Source organism: Phoca vitulina, unplaced genomic scaffold (assembly GCF_004348235.1).
Source record: "Phoca vitulina isolate PV1807 unplaced genomic scaffold, GSC_HSeal_1.0 scaffold14, whole genome shotgun sequence".
NCBI lineage: Eukaryota > Metazoa > Chordata > Mammalia > Carnivora > Phocidae > Phoca > Phoca vitulina.
The window spans coordinates 37,764,716-37,788,734 of NW_022589717.1; the positions used below are offsets into that span (position 1 = coordinate 37,764,716).

Below are 24,019 nucleotides of genomic sequence, written 5' to 3' on the forward strand. Positions count from 1 at the left end.
GAGTTTTCTTTTCTGTATCCTTATTTTTTTTTTTTTTTTTAAAGGGTGGGGGCACCTGGGTGGCACTGTGGGTTGATGTCCAACTCCTGGTTTTAGCTTGGGTTGTGACCTCAGGTTGTGGAATCAAGCCCCGTGTCCGGCTGTGCACTTGGTGCAGAGTCTGCCTGGGACTCCCTCTCCCTCCGCCCCTCTCCACCACACTCACTCTCTCTCTCACTCTCCCTCTCTAAAGCACTGGGTGTTATATGCAAACAATGAACCATGGAACACTACATCAAAAACTAATGATATAATGTATGGTGATTAACATAACAATAAAAAAGACATTTACAGTTACTGGTAAATTGCATTGACAATCAATCACTTTTCAAAGTATACATTTGTAAAAATAGTTTATTTTAAACACTCTCAATAAGACTTCAACATCTTATTTTCAGATATACCAAGAAGACGATCTATGTGTTCAATATATTTTAACCCATGATGAAAGTTGCTCCAGATCTATTAGACCTATATACATTGTTAAATTGAGCAGGGATAGGGAAAACATGGATTCAGTTTTAATTAAATATTACATAGTTAGATTTTCTTCTCCACAAAAGTGAAATTTTCATATGGATACAATTTCACAAAGGTTACAAATATATATCAACTTACAACTGAAGGAATCATTTAGTATTTTACAATGTTAAAAATCTAGCTCCATAACTGCTTTAAGAAAAAAAAAAAATTCTTCCCATATAATATAAAAAATCCAGATTTCTCCAGAAACGTATACAGTCACCTAGTAGTAGGATCCAAAATGGGAAGAAGTACTATCCCCAGAAGAGGGGGGTGGAGGCAGTGGTGGGGGGGGTGGGGGAATGGAGTATGGTAAGGGAATTAATGGATGAGGTGCCATGTTAGGTGCAGCCCACCCCAGGTTTACAGATGCAGGTGGTGGAGGTGGAGGGAGTGGTGGTAGAGGAGGAGGGAGTGAAAAACTGTGCATGTCAAACACTGGAGGAGGAAAGGGATACTGTGGCATGACAGGATTCTCTTGTCTCTGAGGTGGAAATCCTGAAGTCTCCTGAAACACCATATGCTCGGAGTTATAAAACTGTGGCGATGGAGGCCTGCCGTGGCAAGGTCGAGGATATCTACCCCGGGAAAATCCTCGTGAGAATTCTCTGTTACGATATCCTTTTGAATGCTCTGAAGCAGAGCTATGAACATTCCAATTCTGATGTACTTCTGAAAAATTTTCACCTTTGAGTGAAGAAAAAAGCATAAAAACAAAATTAAAATTAATTTTAGTACATCAAAAAACACTGCTTAAAATTTCAAAAATGCCTTTTCTTTAACTTCTGGTATTGTCTTATGGTAACTAAAAAAGCATAAGGCTTAAAATTATCAATTTTTAATGAATCCAAAAGGCCAGGGGCTCAGGAAGGACAACAGATGTATCATCAGAAACCACAGAGGACAGAAGAAAGGGGCTCAACATTTTCAAGTGCTGAAAGAAAACTCAATCCAGAATTCTAAACGGAATGAAAATATCCTCAAGAAAAAAGGGAAACTAAAGACATTCTACAATGAAGAAAAACTATTAATTTATCTCCAGCAGATCTACACTGATAGAATGACTAAAGCAAGTTCTCTAAGCAGAAACAATAAAAGAAAGAAACTTGAGACATCAGGAAGGAAGAACACGACAAAAATATGAGTAAATACAATAAAATGTCCTTCTTTGAATTTTCTAAATGTTTGATGATTGAAGTAAATATAATTGGTAACATGATTCTAATTGTATATATGAACTATTTAAGGCAATTCACATTATAAACTAGAGAAAATAAAGGGACATAAAGAGGTAAAGTTTCTAAGAGGTAAGGTTCTACACAAACTGGCAAAACAATGACACCAGTTGATTGTGATAAGTAACCTAAATTTAATAACTACTGAAAAAAATCATACAAAATGATACATTCAAAAACACTACAGATAAATCAAAATGGAATTCTAAAAAATGTTATAGTGCTGACAAGCAGTCAGATAAAAGAAAACAGAAATGAAAACCAGAGCGAATGAATGGAAAAGGGCAGACCAGCCCTAAAACATCAATAATTACATTAAATATGAATGGTCTAAATACATCAATTAAAACACAGGGAATGACTGGCAGAGTGGATTAAAAAACATAACCCAACTATATGTCTACAAAATACTCATTTCAAAGGATATAGTCAGGTTGAAAGTAAAAGGATAGTGAAAGCTACAACATGCAAATACTAATCAAAATAAAGGAGTAGTGGGACGCCTGGGTGGCTCAGTCGGTTAAGCGTCTGCCTTCAGCTCAGGTCATGATCCCAGAGTCCTGGGATCGAGCCCCATGTTGGGCTCCCTGCTCAGTGGGGAGTCTGGTTCTCCTTCTCCCTCTGCCGCTCCCCCTGCTAGTGCTCAAATAAATAAATCTTTTTGTTTTTTTAAAAAAAAAAGTAGCTACATTAATATCAGATAAAATAGATTTCAGAACAAAGAAAATCATCAGAGAAAGAGACAAGAGAATTCAACAATATACATATAAAGAATTATACACTATGACCACCTCTGGTTTATTCCAGCGATGCAAAGGCTGGTTCAATATTCTAAAACCAGTGTAATCTCCTTAACAGACTACTGACAAAAAATCATGTCATCTTATCAAAGTACTGTCAAAATTTAACACTCAGATTTTTTTTTTTTAAATCTCCAAAAAATAGGAATAGATGGGAATTTACTTGATAAAGAACATCTACAAAACCCCTATACCTAAATTATACTTAATGATGAAAGACAATGTTTCCTCCTAGGATCAAGAACAAAGCACATTTTATTCAATATAGTGCCAGAAGCTAGAGCTAGTAAAAGAAAGAAAGGGAGACAAAAAAAACCCACACAGTTTGAACAACAAAAACAGAAAGAATACTCTCCCTATTTGCAACTGACATAGTTGGCTAAGTAGAAAATCTCAAAGAAAAAACTCCTAGAACTAGTGAGTTCAGCAAGGTCACAACATACAAGCTAAACGTACAAACATAAATTTTATTTCTATATCCTAGCAACAAAAACATGGACACTGGAACTAAAAATGCAAAACCATTTACAATGACTTGAAAAATTAAATATTTAGGTGTATACTAATGAAAAAAAACAGAATTTGTATTCTAAACATGACAAAATGCTGCTGAAAAGAACCAAAAATCTAAATTAATAGAGATGTATACCATTATTGCACAATGGAAGACTCAATACAGTTAATGTATCAATTCTCTCCAAACCAATAAACAGGTTTTACACGACTCCCATTAAAATCCCAGCAAGTTAAGAAGGAAAAAAAAAATCCCCGCAAGACTTTTGCCAATATAGAGAAGATTATTATAAAATGCATATGGAAAAGCAAAGGAACTAGAATAGCTAAAATAACTTCGAAAACTTTTAGGAAAAAAACCAGAAGAAAAAATCTGGAATGTAGGTCTAGACAAGAAATTCTGACTCCACAAAAGGAAAACAATAAATTGGGCTTCATCGAATTTAAAACCTTTTGTCCTGTAAATGGCCCTCTTGAGAGGATAAAAATACAAGCTACAGGCTGGAACAAATTATGTACAAACTTCATAACTCAAGAACAAAAAAGCAGAAATATAGTTAGAAAATGGGCAAGAGACATGAACAAATACATCACTGAAGAAGATATGCAAATAGCAAATAAGGACATGGAAAGATGTTCAAAATCTTTAGCCATTAGGAAAATGCAAATTAAAATCACAATTAGATATCACTACACACCTATCAGAATGACTAAAATTAAAAAGTGACAAAACCAAATGTTGGTAAGAAAGCAGAGAAACTGAGTCACTCATACACTGGTCATGGGAATCCAACTACCACATAATCCAGCAATTATTCTTAGACATTGATCCCAGATAAATGAAAAGCTGTATTCACACAAATACATAAAACAACTTCATTCCTGTAACCAAAAAATGTTAACAACCCAGATGTCCTTCAACTCATGACTGGTGAACAACCAGTAGTACCGTCATACCATGGAATACTACACTCCTAAATGAAAAGAAACAAACAGGACACATAAAACGATCTGGATGAATCTCCAGGAAATTATGTTCAGTGACGAAAGCCAATCCCTAAAGGTAACATACTGTGTGGCTCTATTTATGTAATCATTTTTGACATGACAAAATATATTATAGAAATGGAGAACAAATTAGTAATTGCCAGAAGTTAAGGAGGTGGGAGGGAGGGAAGTGGGAGTGACTATAAAAAGGCAACATGGGGGATCCTTTTCTGTGGTGGAAATATTCTGTATCTTGATTGTCTCAATGTCAATATCCTGGTTGTGATATTGTACTGTATAGTTTTACAATACGTTACCATTTCAGGAAAGTGGGTAATGGACATGCAAGAAAATCTCAATTATTTCTTACAACTGTGTGTGAATCTATAAAAAGTTTAACTTTTTTTAAAGTTTCCTTTAAAATTTGAAAGGCATAATGAATGGAAATGCATGTTAAAAAATAAAATACTTTGATTTAGGTATTAAGTACCCTATCATTTAATTCTAAATATGGAAGCAAAGAGGTTTCTTAAGAAAAAAGTGCCTATTTGCACAAATGACTAACAAGGTTTAGTTTTACCCCTAGAAGCCATTTTTACATACTTAAGCTTGAAAAACTAACACTGAATATCCCTCATGACTCTCCTCTGCCACATCTCGTATTGTGTAAAGCCTCCTATGTTAGATGAATGCCACAAGGTAAAGAGAGATCCCACATGTTTCCTTCAATTTTATTAGTTATCGACTTATATTAAGTGTTAAGTGAAGATAAAAAATTACTATATATTGCATTTACTCACTTGATTCATTAGATTCAGACTTGAATTTTTTCCGGCCCTGAATCTGAGATTTTTTCCTCTGTTTGGCTTCTTTTTCCTTTTCATCATCACTGAAATCTAAGGCCTTGCAGAGGAAAAATATAATTATGTCAAATGGATTTACCAATTCATTGGTACATACTTGGAAGTGAGAAGGATAGGCCTATTATTTAACACTGACCCTGAAAGAATATTACTTTTTGATATGTAGTATTTTCTAGTAATATCTGAATTAACTATTTATGACTCTTAATTAACACAGGCCAGAGTACCCAAGGCTTTTTTTTTTCCTAGGAAGTTTTGGATAGATAATTCTTTTTTTGCACAGATAGGTAACTTTAAAATGCCAATCTTTAACAACCTTCAGATATGGGTATTCCCTAGCTAGAAGACTGACTTCAAGCTTGAGTCAAGAATGTCAACAATGCTAAAGGGAAGGAAGAGTTAGGAATATGCAAATAACATCAATGATCAGAACTAATATAAAAATAGAAGAGAATGTTTTATCTTTCATTCATTCAAAAATTTATACATACCCATTATATGCCAGGCACTGTTCTAAACATTCTATAAGTATTAATTCTTTTAATAATATAATGTCAAGCATAGTAAGGGCTGTAAATAAAGCAAAGTAAGGAAAGAGAAAATCACTGCAGATGCAATTTAGACTGGGCTGCAGGGAAAGGCTTAGGTAATATCTTTATCTTTAGAAGATAAACTCAAGATAAATCTCTAATGATGAATTAGCAGTGAGTAAAGGAAAGGAAAATTTCAAGGAGCAGGAATATGTGCAAAGGCAGGGTACATTTGAGACATGAAACTGGTTTTGTAAAGCAAAGCAAAAGCTTCTTATACAGTGAAATCAGAGATGATAAAATTGGAGAATAAAGAACTTTATGTCCCAGTCACTGGGCATGTCCTAAGAGCAGGAGGGAGGTATTAAAGGATTTTAATTGGCATTGTTTTATTTTAAAGAGACTGCTTCGGCAATATTTTGCTATCACCTCCTAAAGTCAGAAAAAAATTCACGTTTCTTGTATACATATTAAATTTGCACTCAGACACATTTATTCAACTACAAATTATATATTCATGTATTAGAAAGGAATACCAAAGTGAAGAAGATGCATGCCTTATACATAATCTATGATTAATGTCAGGCAATAATTCTATACTACAAAATTTCATAATAAAATAAACTTTAGAATCTCAAAGAGTTTTCCCCTATTACAGAATTAAAGGACATTCAGTCAACTACTTCAAAAACAAAAACAAAAACAAAAACAAAATAAAACATACCACGAAGTATGCTGGGATTTAATTTTAAAATTAACCTAATCACACATATTTTATAAACAACATTACCATAATTAGCAACTTCAAAGCTGAGGTCTAAAACAACAGAGATGTATTAGGATATTTTCATTTCACAAGAAATATGTCTTAAGACCTTTATGAATTTTCTCAAATACTTTAAAAACATATAACTTCAGTAATTACTGAAGATGACCTAAACATAACTAAGAACATTAAGGGAACCTTCAGAGCCTTAACAGAAATCACATGTATATACAACATAAATTAGAAAACATAATCCCATGGCATTGTGGATACTAAACTAGGATCACTCACTGGTTAAGCGAACCTGTAAGTCAGCGTTACCTGATTCATGCCTCAGCAAAATTAGAAATTAATATGAATCTTCAGCACTGCTTGAGAACATCTAAAATGAATAAAGTTAAATCTACAAACCCAATAAATTTATATACTATAAAACTTCATCAGAATTCCTGAGTATGTTTAAAAACTCTCACTTATAACTATATTTTCCCCTATAGTGTATATATTCATACGATTTTCAAGAAATGTATACACTTATTGCTGCAATTTTTATATTTTAATAACTTAAAAAAAAAAAAATCTCCATGGAAAGTTAAATAACCCTACAGATTATTCCTGACTATTCCACATCTCTAGAAAAACTGTACATCAAGTTACTTGAGACATAAAATTAATCTTGCTGGGATGGGTTAGCCTGGTGATGGGTATTAAGGAGGGCACGTACTGAATGGAGCATTGGGTGTTATACGCAAACAATGAATCATGGAACACTACATCAATAAATAAATAAACAGGGAAAAACAATCTTGCTGACGTGGACTCAAAAAAGAAAATTAAGAATCCTCTTTTTAGGAATGTAATTACATTATAAAAACTGGAGAGGTAGGTAGATTCTAATGATTTTTGTACCTCCAAAAGAAAGGCAGCTTATTATAGGCACCATTAAATGTATTCATGTCCCATATGGTTAATATATTAAAAAATAAAATTTTTTAAAATAATGACAATTCTGCCTTTATCAGATGTCAACAAAATTGATTTTTAAAAATAGGAAATTACAAGAAAAATAATAAACTGGTACTTATTCAAATATGACTGAAAATATTTTTTTTTTCCTGCAATGATCAATCAAAAACTCTTACTGAGGGGTATAAAATAGTCATCTGGGAGAAGGGGAGAGTACATGCTCCCACAGATGGCAGTATGACTGCCAGGCAGCATGAAAAGACCTCCTTTTTTTTTTTTTTTTAAAGATTTTATTTATTTATTTATTTGGCAGAGACACAGCGAGAGAGGGAACACAAGCAGGGGGAGTGGGAGAGGGAGAAGCAGGCTTCCCGCCAAGCAGGAGCCCTATGCGGGGCTCGATCCCAGGACCCTGGGATCATGACCTGAGCCGAAGGCAGACGCTTAATGACTGAGCCACCCAGGCACCCCATGAAAAGACCTCCTTAAGGTCAAGATGAATTTATAAAATTAAGTTCTGAGGTGCCTGGGTGGCTGTGAGTTAAGCATATGGCTTCAGCTCAGTTCATGATCTCAGGGTCCTGGGATCGAGCCCCACTTCTCCTTCTCCCTCTGCCCCCACCCCCTTGCTTGTGAGCGCACACTCTCTCAAATAAATAAATAAATAATCTTAAAAAAATTAAATCCTGCTTTACTTCCTAAAATATTATGTAAAGAGATTTATACTTACTTCTGGTGGTGGTTCCTGATCATTCTTCCATGATGCATCCGATCCCCTATCCCTAGAAAGAGAAAGTTAAAAGAAAACATGAAGTACTTAAGATTCTGTGTTTATAACTCAGTAGTATAGAAAATAAGTAGAAGACATGAGCTCAATCCTTAATTTTATAATATACATGAAAATAAGAGCAAAAAATAAACGACCATGTATATGTTCTTCACCTTGTTTCAGAAGATGTGGGAAGCTCCTAAGAAAAACACAAAATCTGGACACATAAAATATTAGGACTGGGGGAATGAGAATGAGAAGCCAAGACTATGGTGTGCAGAGGAAAGTGGCTTTGCAGTTCATAAGCATCTCTAGATGCTATGACTTTGATCGATACTTTCATGATACCTGAGCTCAGTTCATAAAGCTCACCTCAACAAATGCTTATTCTACACCAACTATAGGTCAGACACACTGTTTCAGGTGCTAAGGACACAAAAATGACCAGGAGGCATTCCCTTAAGATTTTACAGGTTTAATGGTAGAGGTAACAACATGAAATTCTTCTTCCTCTATTTACCTGAGGAATATCAACAATATTCCATGAGTAACCAAAGCTTATTCCAACAGTATTCCTCAAAGCAGAGAGGGTGGAATAAAAGCTATCTCATTTGGTAAGGAGAAAGAATTCTGAAGAGTCTGAAAGACAGTATAATCACAAGCACTAACTACTTTTAGTGGAAAGTTTTATACTCTACAACAAACAAAAATACATATATTATTAAGTATGACTATGATTTCTGAAAGCTCACCTTTATCTCTTTAATCTTTTTGATTTTGTAAGTTTGACAGTATCTTGTTACTCAGTTACATTAAAATATTATAAAATATTAGGAGTAGACATTGTCCTCACTGCTTTAAACTAGATCCCAAAGACAAATGAGATTCTCAGGATTTAATTCATTAAAATCATTAATATATTAAACCACAATCCATAAAAACCAATGTACAGATGTCAGTGGGCTGGCAGAATAGGAATATCATTAAGTCTGCTCTAAAATTTTGATTCAGAACTTTTGACACTGTATATGGGGCATTATCAATGATTTTTCTACCATTAAAAAAAAAAAAAGCTTACTCGTTAATGATCAGTTTACACCTATGCATTTAACATAGCTCCAGTACTCCTTTTTGCATATATGCCATCACACGGCCTATGGGGTTTAAAGACATAAATGGGGAAAGTTCCCCAATAGCGCATTTACCACAGAAAATCAAAATCTACTAAAGAAGAGATCAAGCAACATTTCAAAAAGCACTTTCAACAAGAATAAGTTCATGGGAAGCTAAAATTAAAATAGCCTTACAAGAGGTGGATAAACTAGAGAGGAGGTGACCTTCTCTACCTCAAAGGCAAAGTACTCTACTGAGTGTCCATGCAGACACCAAATTGCAGTCTAGAATAAAAAAAAACTTTGTTAAATGGGGCTTCTGCTGGGTGGGCCTAATTTCCCAATTTAGTTTATTGTTTCTTTCCAGGAAAAAAATTCTTATTCTTGCAAATCAAGAACACAGACTTCTCTTGTTTAAAATCTATTTAATAAATGTCTTTAGAGAAGCTTTTCAAGTTTATCTGTTTTAAGCTAAAACATTTTTATTTGTTAAAAGCTGAAAAATCACATATCCACAGCAACATCCTAATATTTAAAGCAGAATGAAATGCCACCTATTTAAGGCATGATTTTAAAATACAATTTTTCTATTTAATTTACCTTTCTTTTCAGCGGTTACTTAGAAAAATCAACCTTACCAACCGGAAGAACTTAGGCAAAATGTTCCTCAGATAATTATGTGGATTCTTAAGCATGAGTTTAATGAATTATAATAAATGAAATTCAGAGACTTGATTTAATATATAAGTGCTTTAGAGATTTCACACCATGCAATGGGGACTAGTACTTTTGAGGTAGCAGTAAGGCTACTCACTGACTGAAGTTCCCCTCTCTGTTCTGCAAAAACCACATTCCTACTGCTTCAACTACACTTCAAGTTTCCCATCAAAAGACAGCTAGACCTAAAAGGGAGTTGTGTGTCAAACTGAGTGCAAAATCTTTTTAGATCCCCACCCTTCCCCCTATCTTTCTTAGTGTTTCTTCCACTCCTACTAATTTTACAATATTTTTAGTGGCTCATATTCATTACATCTTTCCAAAGCATTCAACTTTTTTCCTGAAAAAACTATTCTACTTGAACCATGTACCACTGATTTACCAAAAATAAATTATATGATTATAATAACAAGTTCAACTGATAAAAGCAGCTTTATAGCTAACACTTAGCAACACAAATAATACATGGAAAATGCACAATTAATGAGTAGCATAAACATGCAGAAATACTACTACCCACATGTTACAGGCATCATTTAGCATCCACAAAATGGAAAGCAGTAGTTTGTTGGTTAAATCAACCCTATTTAGGGGCGCCTGGGTGGCTCAGTCGGTTAAACGTCTGTCTTCGGCTCAGGTCATGATCCTATGGTCCCGGGATGGAGCTCCACATAGGGCTCCCTGCTCAGTGGGGAGTCTGCTTCTCCCTCTGCCCCTCTCCCTGGTTGCACGCGTGCTGCACATGCATCCTCCCCCCCCAAAAAAATAAATATAAACTTAAAAAATAATAAAGAAAGAAAGAAATCGACCCTGTTTATCAACTTGATACACAACTTTTTAGAGGCATATTTTTGTTCTCTCTTCTATAAATTTACAATCTATAAGCAACCAGAAATTTATTAATTTTTTTTTCTTGAGAATTACCAAGTTTTATTAAACAGTTAAGCCTATAATGCAATCCAAGGAATAATTCTATTTAAAATGGAAAAGAATTCTTTTCAAGTGGTAATACTAATGCTGAAGTAGCATGTTTATAAAAAAAAGGTATGTCATGGAAAAAAATATGAATTAGAATTCAGAAACTTTATATGGCCTAAATGTAGTCCTACTAGTTGATTATGTCATTTTGGGTAAAAGATAAAAATCATCTCTACCTGTAAAATCTGATAACAAATTGTAGCTTTCAGAGATGTTATCAGGAAAATAAATGAATGCTTTGGAACACATATTCTTTTTTTTTTTTAATTTAAAGATTTTATTTATTTATTTGAGAGAGAGAATGAGAGAGAGAGCATGAGAGCAGGGAGGGTCAGAGGGAGAAGCAGACTCCCTGCCGAGCAGGGAGCCCGATGCGGGACTCGATCCTGGGACTCCAGGATCATGACCTGAGCCGAAGGCAGTCGCTTAACCAACTGAGCCACCCAGGCGCCCTGGAACACATATTCTTAACAAGAAACTACCTTCACTGAAAATTATTCGTAAAATATAAATTAAATAAGCAGACAACAACTAATGTGTCAGTAACATACTTACTGTTTAAGTTTTTCTGTGAATATGTACTGGGTGAAGTCTTTCATTGATGGAGCAAAATACATAGTATCCTTTATTTTAATACCTTTACTCTCAATGTGCTCTGAAGAATTAAACCGTAACACATAAAATGGATGTGCGACAGGTCCAAATATCTCAAATATCTATAAAACAGAAGAAACGTAAGGACCTTTAATATGCAAAATAATAACTCAAAAAGTAATTTTTAAAAAACTGATAATTGTTATAACAAGGTAATTTTGTCATGTCAGAAAAATAAAATTGTATTTATATTTAAGTCATTTTTGCATACTCACAAAGTCTTCATATTTTGATTATAAATGCATCAACTCATTCCAGATTTCCTTTTTATGAGAATTTAAAACAAGTGTAGCAAATCTGTTAATTGCTAAATTCAAATCATCTTGGTGGTGTATGAATTAGATACAAATTATGAAGTTTTTTTTATCATTCCTCATTTAAGTTGTAAAGTATGAAGAATCACAATGGGTAACTTTTGAGAAATAAAATGCTGTCACTTGGAATCTTATAACACGAAACTTAAAAGCAAGCTTCTGCTTTAGTGGGTATTTAATCATTTCTGCTGTTTCCATACAGTAGTTAACATTTTTCATAAAATTAAACCACAACTGTTTCTAATTCAAAACTTAGAAAAGTAGATTTGAACTTGAAGTTGCTTATTTCTCAAAAACCAAAGAAGCTTATACAGCCTTTAACTTTTATATAAAGGAACTGCTTTTAGTACAGACACATTTTATTTCTGAAAATGTTTTGTGAATGATTAAAGGAAGCCTCTTGTTTTCAAACTCTTCTCAAATACCTAAATTCTTTGAAAAATGTTTCTGATAGTAAATATATGTATGCTATAGAAACCAGACCATGACCAATGTTAGTGTTCAACTTTTCTAGTCTTCTAATTCTTTTCTTCTGAGACCACATTATAGTTTTGTATACTGTTCCCTTTTAAAAACTAAAGTTGCATTAAGTTTTTCCATGTTATAAATATTCTTCGTAAGTATAATTTCAGTAGCTATATCAATAACTCCTTTATAGATCTGGCACGATTTAACTTGTCTCATAAATAAGCACATTTAGGGAGCTTCCAATTTGTTCAATATATAATAAATGATGCCTTGATGAACATGCTTTTATGTAAATTTCTGTACTTCAGGTTTCCCAAAAATCTATTTGTAAGGGGTGGAATCATTGGAGGCAAGAGTATGATTATTATTAAAACTCTGGATATAAATTACTAGATAATTTTCCAAATAGCTTGGACCATTTTAAACCAAGTGTACTGAAAATGCCTGTTTTAGTACATTATCAGTTCTTCATTTTTGATAGTAAATATTCTCATTTTATTCTCGTTAAGTATACTATTCAGGATTTTTATTAATTTTCAGTGAGGCATAAAACAGTTCACCTATCAGGGTACCAATATTCTGAAGGCATGAGTACCCCATACCCCCAAAACAACTAGAAGTATTCAATACAATTAAAATGCCAACATATTCTGAAGCAACACTAATAGCATAATTTTTTTAATTTTAAAAGAAAACAGCAAATTTGCTTTGAAGGATTTAGATACAAAGAGTAGACCTTGTAGACCTCTTCCAACTAGAACTGCAAAGGACAGAGGGATATACCGCAACACAACTCTTACTGGTTCACATTACATAAAGTAATGGATTATCTTACTTGTCACTTTTTAAAAAGTCTTAAAACAATTCTTTTTTAAACTCCTTTGATAAATAGTGACAAATCTGATTCTTCAAGTTTGGACGGGGATAAAAAATTTGTTTAGAAAAATTTCCCATAAAGATATAATAATCACAGTTGGCAACCTGGTACATAAAGCTGTTCCCCAATGATTGGTTTCCTGGACAAAATAATTCCATTTCCTAACTGAGAAATGATTTCACTAGAGAAATGCCTGAATAGCTTCAGGCTTACACAGAGAGAGACTGGTTTGAACTAAAATGTAAGTGACATTCGAAATGCCTTGATAAAATCAAAGCATACTTGGTTGACTATTCTTAAGATCTCAAGTGTTAATAAGCTATACCTAATGATAAAATCATTATAAGGTTTTAAGTAAAATAATTCCACATACAACAGGTAACAGGAAGCTACTTTAAGGAATCCATACATGTCTTACACCAAAACTGAGAAGTATTTATGCTCCTACCTCGAATAGCCATGGAACACTTGACTGAGTTGACATATGCAATTTAGCTAATCCAGAGTTACAGAAAAAAAGGTTTAACAATATTTTAAATTACTATAAGCTAAAAAGTATAGATTTTAGATCGGCTAATACCTGAGAGCTAAACTCTGAAGAGCAACCTCAGACAAAGTAGGGGTCAGGCCAGCCCACTTCATCTCATAGTTTCATTAAACCTTGCATCCTGGCTCACTCTTCAGACCTGCCTTTGCGGATTCTGCAAGTTCCAAACTACCTGACTACAGATAAAAGGAAAGGAAGGAATATGGCTGAGACAACAGTGTAAGAAACAAAACTCAGGATAATAATGTCTTAAGGTATTTACTTTAAGGTAGGCAAGAAGCTTTCCTTATACTTTAAATAACAGTATATATCCCGTAGAAATACTCGTAAAAATTTAATCCAACTAATGTTTTATACTTGCCCTGTCATTTGAAAGGTAGTTTTCAGTGTCTTTCCACTTGGCTCTAGCTTATAATACTTACCATCTCTTATTCAAAAGCAGTATCTTTCTGCTAAAAGACCTCAAAGGATTCTTGTCACACAGAGAGATCACAAACACACACCACTATCACATTATACAGATACAGTATAAGGTCTGTTCGGAAAAAAACTGACAAGCAGAGAAGTAAATTCATTCCCCCGAATTCTCATTCCATAGCATAGTCCAGGCTTAGGTGTTCTGTATGCTGCATGGCCAAAGTTCTAGCGGATGGAGGCCAGCCTGAGTCAGCTGGCTAGACACGCGCAGAGAGCACTCCAAGAGAGAGAATAAGCTGCACTCTCCCATCTCCACACACACACATTATATACTTATTGGTTAGCCTAAGAGGGACGAAGTAATCCTAGTTTCTACAGGTAACGAGAAACAGATCAAAGACTCTCCAGGCCCAGGAATAATGGTGAAGACTGTGCAAATGGAGAGCCAAGATCTGCATACTTCTGCTCCGAGAACAGCCTTCAAAGAATGCCATTAACAAAGGCCTTATGGTTGAGCTGAGTCACTTTTTGGCTAACCTACCAAAAGGGGAAAGGGGGAAATAAACCCCTTACAGCCATTGAGAATTACCTCTTATCAATCACTTTACACTAATCACTGTGTGTTACTATTACTTCACAAGTTGCTGAGGGAGGAGAAAATAAACCACTGTATCAAAATAATACAGAATTTCAGAAAATCAACACACACTACCAACCAAGATTGTAGTATATTCTTTTTAAAAAAGATCAGTAAAAATTCCGGCCCAACTCTAACAAACACACTGAAAACTAATGAAAAACGAGTAAGTAATTCATGTTATATAGGGATAATAAATTGCACAGGTTGGTCAATTTTTAAATCCCCTGATAAAGAGCTAAACATTCAAAATAAAAATTCATTCATCATTTATCAAGAGTAATCATCATTAGGATTAAAGGGCAAAAGGCTGAAACACAAATCCAAGGTTACCTCCCTTAAATCAGTGGGTAAAGGGGAGGAAGGTGGAGGGAAATGCATCAGACATATTAACTAGGTTGTAAACTCAACTTTGTCCCTTCTTAAAACTTTGTGATTTTTGAATAAATGGGGATAATTCCACTTGCTTGGAGTTTCAATGAATTTAAAAAGATACACAAAATATGTATCACTGTGGCTCATTATTATTGTTGAAGAGCAGAGGGAAAAGAAAAGATGTACAAAGGTTTGACATTGAAGGTAAAACTAAATCAGTATATAGGTAAGATCTAAAACAGATTCAATTTCATTTTCTGGTCACTGGTTTGTTTAACTGATAGTCCCAACCCTCCCCACCCCTGCACCATTACTTTGGGGAATCATGTCAAGGCACTTAGATGTATAATGAAATATTTTTTAAAGGCTTGTCACTTCTTGAATTTACAAAGCTCTCTATGTAAAATTTAGAAGTAGATTTAATTTTTTCCTCTAGACTTATGTCACATAACTAAAGTTAGAGGTATAAATGTTAAATTTTTATCTGACTCCTTCCAAAGTCAAATGACAAAAGAGCTGAATATTAACATTAGTCACAATTATAGAACTAAAAGTTCAGCTGTATTGGGGGATAAAAGAAATGTGAATTTAGAAGTTTTTAATTAGCAAAGTGTTGGGTATTTTGAAATTAAAATAGTCTCAGCTAGCTACTTAAAAAGACAACTGTCATGAATATCATAAATAAAAGGAATCATGGAAATTATCAGTTTCAAATGAGTTAGAAAACCAAGAAATAAGTTTCCATTCCGTTCTCCCCTCCCCCGTCTTCTACTACTTTCCGGAGGAGAGCGAAAAATGCTTTGCCTTTGTACCAGAGCAGAATACTGGTTTCTCCTAAAGTAGTATACATACTAATGGGCATGGAGAGCTACTCATGGCACAGTCATTGACTCATTTCCCATCCCTTTTCTCTCTCAACCTTCTCTGAGGTTAAGCCCCCCAGTCAATCTCTAACCACTTACAAAGGCACCAGCAGAACTCACTTGAAACAAAAAGACTGAGCTTAGGTATCTGAAAGAGAAAAAAGTACAGCACCATTCTTTAGGCATTAAAGTCTTTCTTCCCCTCACCAACTTTCTCAAGAATTGCCAAAATATATTAGCTCTAGACTCCAATTAATTCTGTCACTGATTGCTCTGCCATCCTAAGTCACTCATTTCTCTTTGGTAAATTAGCCTGTCAATCTAAACAAAAAGAAAAACAAAACCAAAAAAGTACGTAGGTGGTACAAGATAGGCAGGACCCTGATAAAAATCTGACCTCTTTCTAATCTGTGTTAGAACGGGACAGTAGGAAATAGCACATAAAAGGGAAAATTATATGAATGACCCAATAATATAATTAAAAAGATATGTTTTTCTGATTAAATGTAAATTAATTGTATCTCCTAGAACAAAAAGGAAGTCAACTATTAGTTATCTAGGAAAAACTAAACCCCAAAAAGTGACTTCCCCAAAGACAGCAGCTGGTTTCTTATTTTTATTTGTTTTCAACACAGTACACATTTACTTAGCACTTAAAATTTACAAAGCACTCTACTCTGTAGTGGAGAATGCTGAGGTGAATTAAACTTCCCCCACAGCCAAAAAAGAACACTTGGTTGGTACTTATATATATATAAATTTTTTTTTTAAAGATTTTATTTACTTATTTGACAGAGACAGAGACAGCACAGATAGGCAGAGTGGCAGGCAGAGGGAGAGGGAGAAGCAGGCTCTCCGCAGACCAGGGAGCCCGACGTGGCGCTCGATCCCAGGACCCTGGGATCATGACCCGAGCCAAAGGCAGATGCTTAACCAACTGAGCCACCCAGGCGCCCCAGTTGGTATTTATATTTTTGATCTTAGAGGTTTTACATCCTCTGCCAATGGCTCAAAATTGCATTATTTACTGGGTAAAATGTGTAGTCTTCCATATTAAAGATGGACATGCCAAACTGTTCCATTCGAAAGATGTTATAAGGAACTTGACTTTTTGGTGAGTACACATACTCATAATTCCCCAGAATGTGCTTACAGTGACACTTTGTAGCTATTGCTGAAATCTTTTCTCCCCTTTTTCTTTTTTCCACTCTAAAGATTCCACCTGAGGAAGCCAAAGTCTAAAAAGTTTTGAAAGCCCCTACTCAAAGGGACTCACAAACCAAAAAAAGGTTAAGAACTACTACACTGTAGAAAGTTTGCTGCACTCAACTTTGAGTTACCTGGAGATATTCGATATGAATACAGACCCTCTACTTCACAAGTTACCTGACAAACAGGAAAAAATTGTATACCAACAGACACAAAGTATTGAAAAAAATCAAGAATAAACACTTCAGAACTCTAGACTGCTCATCTACTAAAATTAATAAATTCTCTTTAGGACAGATAGGGAAAGTCAGAAAAACCAATCCACAAAGAAACAGAATAATTGTAAGATTTGAATATATTTTTTTTTACAAACCTTTCCTGCTGCCTGTCGATCGCTTTTAAAAATTACAGTTTCCTCATTAACCGGAGGTAGGTTAGTCACAGATTCAATTATTACTGAAAAATGAAACAAAGGAGATTATTCCAAGATTTAATCAGAAGATAATGTAAAATTTAAGTGGGAAATTTTAACTCCAACATAATTTAAAATGAAATTTAAGGTGAGATAATATACCTCAGTAACTGTTCCTCTTAAAACAACAGTCTATTTATTATCAAGTGGCACAAGGAAAAAGAATCTACGTTTTTATTTAATACAAAAAGCTACAACTCTAAGAAACAAAAACTAAAGTAAAATTCTCACAGAAAATTTGTATCACCCACTAAAAAGTCAATAAATTTAAGTCATGTACATTTTCCCAAGCAATTTTTACCCAAAAAACGATAATCACATTTAGTCACAAAACTCCTGTTTTAGGAAAAATTAGTCTTCTTCCTCACTCTAGAAATTCTTTTCTAGAAAGCACTGAGTACTTATTGATCTATGAAAAAGCTAAAGACTTCCCAAAAGCATCTTCCTCTGAATAGATGAAGATGATAGAACTCACAGTAATTGTTATCATTCTCCCTCTCAAAATGCAACAGTATTATCCCACTCATCTATCATAATCTCCAATTCCTGTATGGGCCACAAATGTTAAAACACCAAGCTACCATAGCAAAGAGAGAAAACAAACAACAGACTCTTAGAAAATTAGAGCAACAACCAAGAATATTTGCCACATTACACAGGTAATGCCATGTCCACTTGGAAATGTCAGTTCAGGTTATTAAAATTCATTTTAAAAATTTCAACTGTATCCAATTAATTACAACAGTTACTGCTTCTAAGTTCTGAACATACATGTGGAGTAATAGATCACAGGTCAACATTTTCTAAATTAGATCTGTTTCTGGAACAAAGATGATGAGTAAGGATTAATAATGATAGTGAGTACTAACAGCATTCATTTTCAATCATTTCTCCTCCCTAATCCCCTTCCCAAGAATCAAATTACATGAAAATAAAAGATCACCTAATTCAATTCTCTCATTTTATAGAAAGATGAAAAAACAGGACTTAAGAGAGTAACATTATCACATGGCCAATTCCAGACCAAGTCATCACCAGAACCTAGAATAACCTAGATCCCTAGTTCCAATGCTCTTCCTTTAACAACACAACTACTGACTGTGTTTCCACAGCCTAAAAAAACCCATTCTTTTTTTTATTATGATTCTAGGTGGCAGTTGCAGGTAGCTGGATACAAATCAACCTTAAGTTTGTACCACACATTGATAAAAATTTCCAAAGCTATCAATAGTCAAAGTATCTTCTAGTACAAGATCCTTAAATTCATGAAATCTCTCTAATTCTACCTAGGTGGATAATATTTAACTAGCCTCTTGTATTTTCCAAATTAAATTAGAGAGAAAGAAAAATAAGCCAGCATAACTTGTAGAACAATTGCAGAGTACAAAGCCAAATCCTCTTTTTCTCCTGGGGTTCTTATTTGAACTCACATATTTTTTGCTTCATGTATTAATACTTATTTTATTTTCTCTTTTGTAATTTGGTCCAAATCATGTGAGATATTTTAGGCTCTCAAAACAGGGTAGCAGGTGCTGATTTTCAGTCAATCTTTATTCCTAGCAGCTTGAGAATTTTGTTATTCTATTAGGGTGTGCTAGTCAAAACGATATCTTTAAAAAGCATTATCTTATGCATATTGTATAGTTCACATTTTTTTCTTGATAAACATTTTGACCTTTATTTTTTCTATATACATCAAGTCTAATAAATGCTCAACTCACACTATGTAATCAAATGATTACTTATTTAACTTATTTATGCATATTATTAAATGCCATAAGATAACTCAAATACCAGTGAATGTAATGACTCAAGAATCAGGTTAAGAGTTTTAATAATCATGATTTTTGTAAAAATAAATAAATAAATGTTTCACTTTAATCAGAATTTTGACTAATAAATTGCAAAAGTACAAAATTATGTAAGTATAAACTTTTCAAAATATTGGTATGGACACTGTTAGAAAAAGGTCAAAAGTCCAATTTCTACCACTGACCCATTATACAACTAATCATAAGGGCAAGTGAGTTGGGTTTTTCTGTGTCCCTTAAGTCCTGTAAACTAAGAGGGCCGGTGGATAATCTAGGTCTTTTATCCAGTTGAAATATCCTTTGACTTTGTCAACTCTTGAGTTCTACTTTCAGATGGATCTTACTATGAGAGCTAATGGTAGCTACGTGAACTTCAAGGCCTTTAGTACCTATCTCACAACCTGGGGCTAAAAGAAATCTATAATATCTAGTTCTCTTACAACCAACAGCTTTATATTTCATGAATCACAGAACTTTCTAATTTACATGTTTCTAAAATAAAAATCAAAGGCAGTAGGCAGAATAATGTTCCCCCCACCAAAAGACACCTACACCCTAATCCCTGAACCTATAAATACATTACCTTACATTTAAAAAAAAAAAAAAAAAGGATTTTTGCAGATGTGATTAAGGTTAAGGACCTTGAGATGGGGAGATTATTCTGGATTATGCATGTAGGCCCAACCTATGGAGTCCTTAAAAGCAAATAATCTTTCCAAGCTTTGGTCAGTGAGAGATGTGATGAAGGGGGAAGGGTCACAGGGAAGGTATACTACTGGCTTTGAAGATGAAGGAAGGAGTCCATAAGCCAAGGAATACAGGCAGCCTCTAGAAGCTGAAAGGGACAAGGAAATGGATTCTCCCCTAGAGCCTTCAGAAAGGAACTCAGCACTGACGGACCTCTTGATTTTAGCCCAGTGAGACCCATATCAGACTTCTGCGCTACAAAACTATAAAACAATAAATTTGTGTTGTTTAAAGCGACTAAATTTGTAGCAACTTAATAGCAAAAAAAATTAATATACCAAATCAAAGAAAATTCTGGAGAAATGTCAGTAAAAGCAGACTTTGAATTTTAAAAAAGACACGGCATTTATGACTTACATATATAAGTAAAAAATGAATTTATCTATTCAAACTTAACTATAAAATGAAGTATTATTACATATTTCACAGAAAATGCACTAGTCATAAAGTCTTTGATTTGATGAATGCATACTTGGATATAAGTAATTTTATTCATAAAATTATTTACATACCTAATTGCTCAATAATACTTGAAACCATCCCAAGAGGCTTTAATTCAATATCTTCAGGCAGAATAATAGTGAGTTCTTCAACAGAAGGTAGTTCCTATAATATAAAAAAAGCATTGATCTTCCTCCAGCTTCAACAACTAAAAAAAATAGGACATCATTTCCATTTAAAGTACTATAAACATTTCTGAAGATGTAACATTAAGCACTTATACCATCTCTTTGATGTTATCCTTTTTAGTGTCTGACAGTATTTCTTCTACTTCCAATATCTCCCCACATGAGTGATGCAACAGCATCTATACCTAAATCCAGCTAGACTAAGAACATGGACAAAAGTACCCAGATTCTTCCAACCATACTTGAATGAGACAAAAAAAACAAAAAACGCTATTATTGTTAAGGAATTCAAGGCAAAAAAAAAAAAAAAAAAAAAGGCATTTCACTTAAAGTGATTCCCAGAGAAATGATTCTACTGGTCACTACAATTTCTCCACAGAAGAAGAGTTCTCTCTCTTAGCTGTCTCAATTTGGTTAATTAATTTGACAGGGAATAAGTAGTTGAAAAGAGAAACAGCAATCTCTTCTGGGGCTATTTGAAAAAGAGTAAATGTCTAGCTTCTTCAGGAAAAAAAATCTAGAATTCCTGGGAAACAGAACATAGGCTCCACCTGGAAAAGCTGTGAAGTGTTGCCTAGTATCTTCTTTCTCTATGTTAAAATCTAAATTCCTTTACGTTAAAAATTCCTCTTTTCTGACCCAGCTACTAACTATACCTCAGTTGCTATAGAAACTAGATGTTGAAGTAGAGACGAAGTTGAAGAGAAATCTAAGAATAAAACTGACCTTAGCCTTTAAACAAACAGAACTTTCTATTTTTGACCTTTGCCAAAAGACCATGATTTAACTTTTAGAAGGAAGTTCTTCCTTAAGAAGGCTTGAAAGTGTATGTTAGGAGTTGGTTTGGGAGGAGAAAGAGAACTTCTGAAGAAATGTTGAAAAAGATGGGAAAAGCCTAAACAATACAGTGTATTACAGATGAATGGATCATGGTAATCATTCTCCTCTTCAGGGACTCAAACAAGGTTTTTAATAAACCATATAACCAGAGTTAAAGTATAACTTGCTTCTGGGAGATGCTATTTTCTGATCAAGTATTACTTACAAACAACCACACTAAAGGTCTCAACCAACTTCACGCAGAAGACAACCTCGCATGGTTAGTCTGGATGGGGTCGTGAGGAAATGACTGTTTTATATCAGACTTTTTCTGAGTACTTTTAGGGAGAGGACAACCACTTGTTATTTTTGCATATTAAATATGGATAGTTTTTCTTGGCAAGACCATGGTTTGAAAGTGGTCCATATGTGTATTAGAATAGAGAAGGGAGTACAGTTCTTAGAACTGGTAAAGAACATGTGACATGGGATAGCCTTGTGAAGAAGCTCTTAGCAAAAGAAATCGCACACCCAGTTAAATACAAGAAGAGGGAACTATAATGTTGGGAGACTGCAGACAGGAGGGCTTTCCTGATATTTTAGAGAGCAAATCACACTGCCTTCTGCTTCCGGGGCGGGGGGGCGGGGGGGGGGGATAGTAGCTCTTATAAGTAGCAAATGGCATTTTCTAATGCAGAAGTATAGTGATGAAATCTGAAATCTCCCCCACTGACTAACCAAATCACAGTTAAATCTAGAGCAAAAACTTTTCGTACTTTTGGACCGCGATAGAGCCCACTGGTTAAATAAAGTCAGGATCATGTAGGTAGAACAAAGGAAAAGGAAGTCTCTAAGAGAAAGTGCTGTTAGATCTTTTGGGAAAACCTCTGAACTGAGGAGGAGGGTAAACCAAATACTGTTAACACTTAGAACACAAAATCAATGTTATTCTCAAATAAATAAACGCTATCTGGCCACAGAATGAAAAGCTCCTGTTGTATTTTCTATTAAGAGGAATAAAGGTCCATGCAATATAATTATGTTTTGGTATAGGTTCAAATTCTGATACTGTTTTAATTTCTTTTAACTTTAAAATATAAAATACATGCTCCTGTTTTTTAAAGTAGAAAAAAAAAATTAGTAGTACCAAAGGACTCAGAGTAAAAAGCAAAAATTGCCCTGATTACTTTCAACCTTCCAATCCCTCACCACAGAGAGCTGTTAACAGTTTATCCTTCAAATACATTTACCATGCAGATATAAACTTTACATTTCTAATTGTAAAACGTTTTACTTATATCCACATTATAATGCAAGTTATCCTTTTTACCTATCATATTTTGTACATCTTTCTACACCAAAACATAAACATCTAATTTTTTAAACATTCTTATACTATATCACACTGTATAACTGTAACTTAACACAAGTTACCTGATAAAACATCTCTTTTTAATTTTTATCATTACATACAATGATAAAATGAACTATCCTTCACATACATCTTCGTGTAACTTCTGTGATAAATCCCTGTAACTGGAACTGCTAGATCCAAAGATACGAACACTTCTGACAGATACTGTCAAGTTTCTTTTCAAAAAGCTTCCGTCAATTAACAATTCCACAAATGATGACAGATTTTCTCACATTCATGCCATCACTGAGAAGCAAACTAAATCTTTGCCAGTGTGATAGGTCTACGATATAAGATAGCATCTTGTTTTTATTTTAATTTCTTCATTAATCAGGAAGACTGTGCATCCTTGCATGTTTCCTGGATATCCAATTGTGTTTATGAATTGTTTGTATATTTTACACATTTCTCTGTCAAAGGGTTTATCTTTTTATTAATTTATAAGAAAACTTTGGGTTAAAGAACATTTTGCCCTTTATCAAATACGAAGAAAATACCCATTCCCTTTCCTCCCAGAATGGTTTTTAGTATTTAAGTTGCTTAATGAACATCAGCATTTTAATTTTTATGTAGTCAAATATATCAAGCTTTTCTTTTTTTTGGCTTTTGAGACTTATGTCACAGAGAGAAAGACCTTCCCCATACCAAAATCACTTTTTAAATTCACTCATATTGGGGCGCCTGGGTGGCTCAGTCATTAAGCGTCTGCCTTCGGCTCAGGTCATGATCCCAGGACCCCGGGATCGAGCCCCGCATCGGACTCTCTGCTCGTCGGGAAGCCTGCTTCTCCCTCTCCCACTCCCCCTGCTTGTGTTCCCTCTCGCTGTGTCTCTCTCTGTCAAATAAATAAAATCTTTAAAAAAAAAAAAAAAGTGACCGTCTATTCCTACTTGTGTTCCTATTTGTGTTTTTTTAAAATCAGACTGCTGAATTTCATCTAATGCCTTTTCATCATCTTTTGAGATAATT

At 34.2% G+C, this 24,019-nt stretch overlaps 1 protein-coding gene across 2 annotated transcripts in view; it reads right to left on the reverse strand.

Moving 5' to 3' along the window:
* Positions 1-264: 264 nt before the first annotated feature.
* The window catches only part of NAF1 (nuclear assembly factor 1 ribonucleoprotein), a 39,162-nt gene continuing 15,407 nt past the window's right edge, over positions 265-24,019 (reverse strand). Inside the window, exons 3-8 of one of the 2 annotated variants that reach the window (XM_032413111.1) lie at positions 20,701-20,794; positions 17,532-17,614; positions 11,353-11,513; positions 7,952-8,003; positions 4,897-4,999; positions 266-1,248 (exon numbers count right to left, since the gene is read on the reverse strand). In XM_032413111.1, the coding sequence (XP_032269002.1) occupies positions 785-1,248; positions 4,897-4,999; positions 7,952-8,003; positions 11,353-11,513; positions 17,532-17,614; positions 20,701-20,794 (957 nt within the window). In that variant the 3' untranslated portion in view covers positions 266-784. Of the gene's footprint in view, positions 1,249-4,896; positions 5,000-7,951; positions 8,004-11,352; positions 11,514-17,531; positions 17,615-20,700; positions 20,795-24,019 lie in introns of both variants that reach the window. The other variant, XM_032413112.1, reaches the window with a different exon arrangement.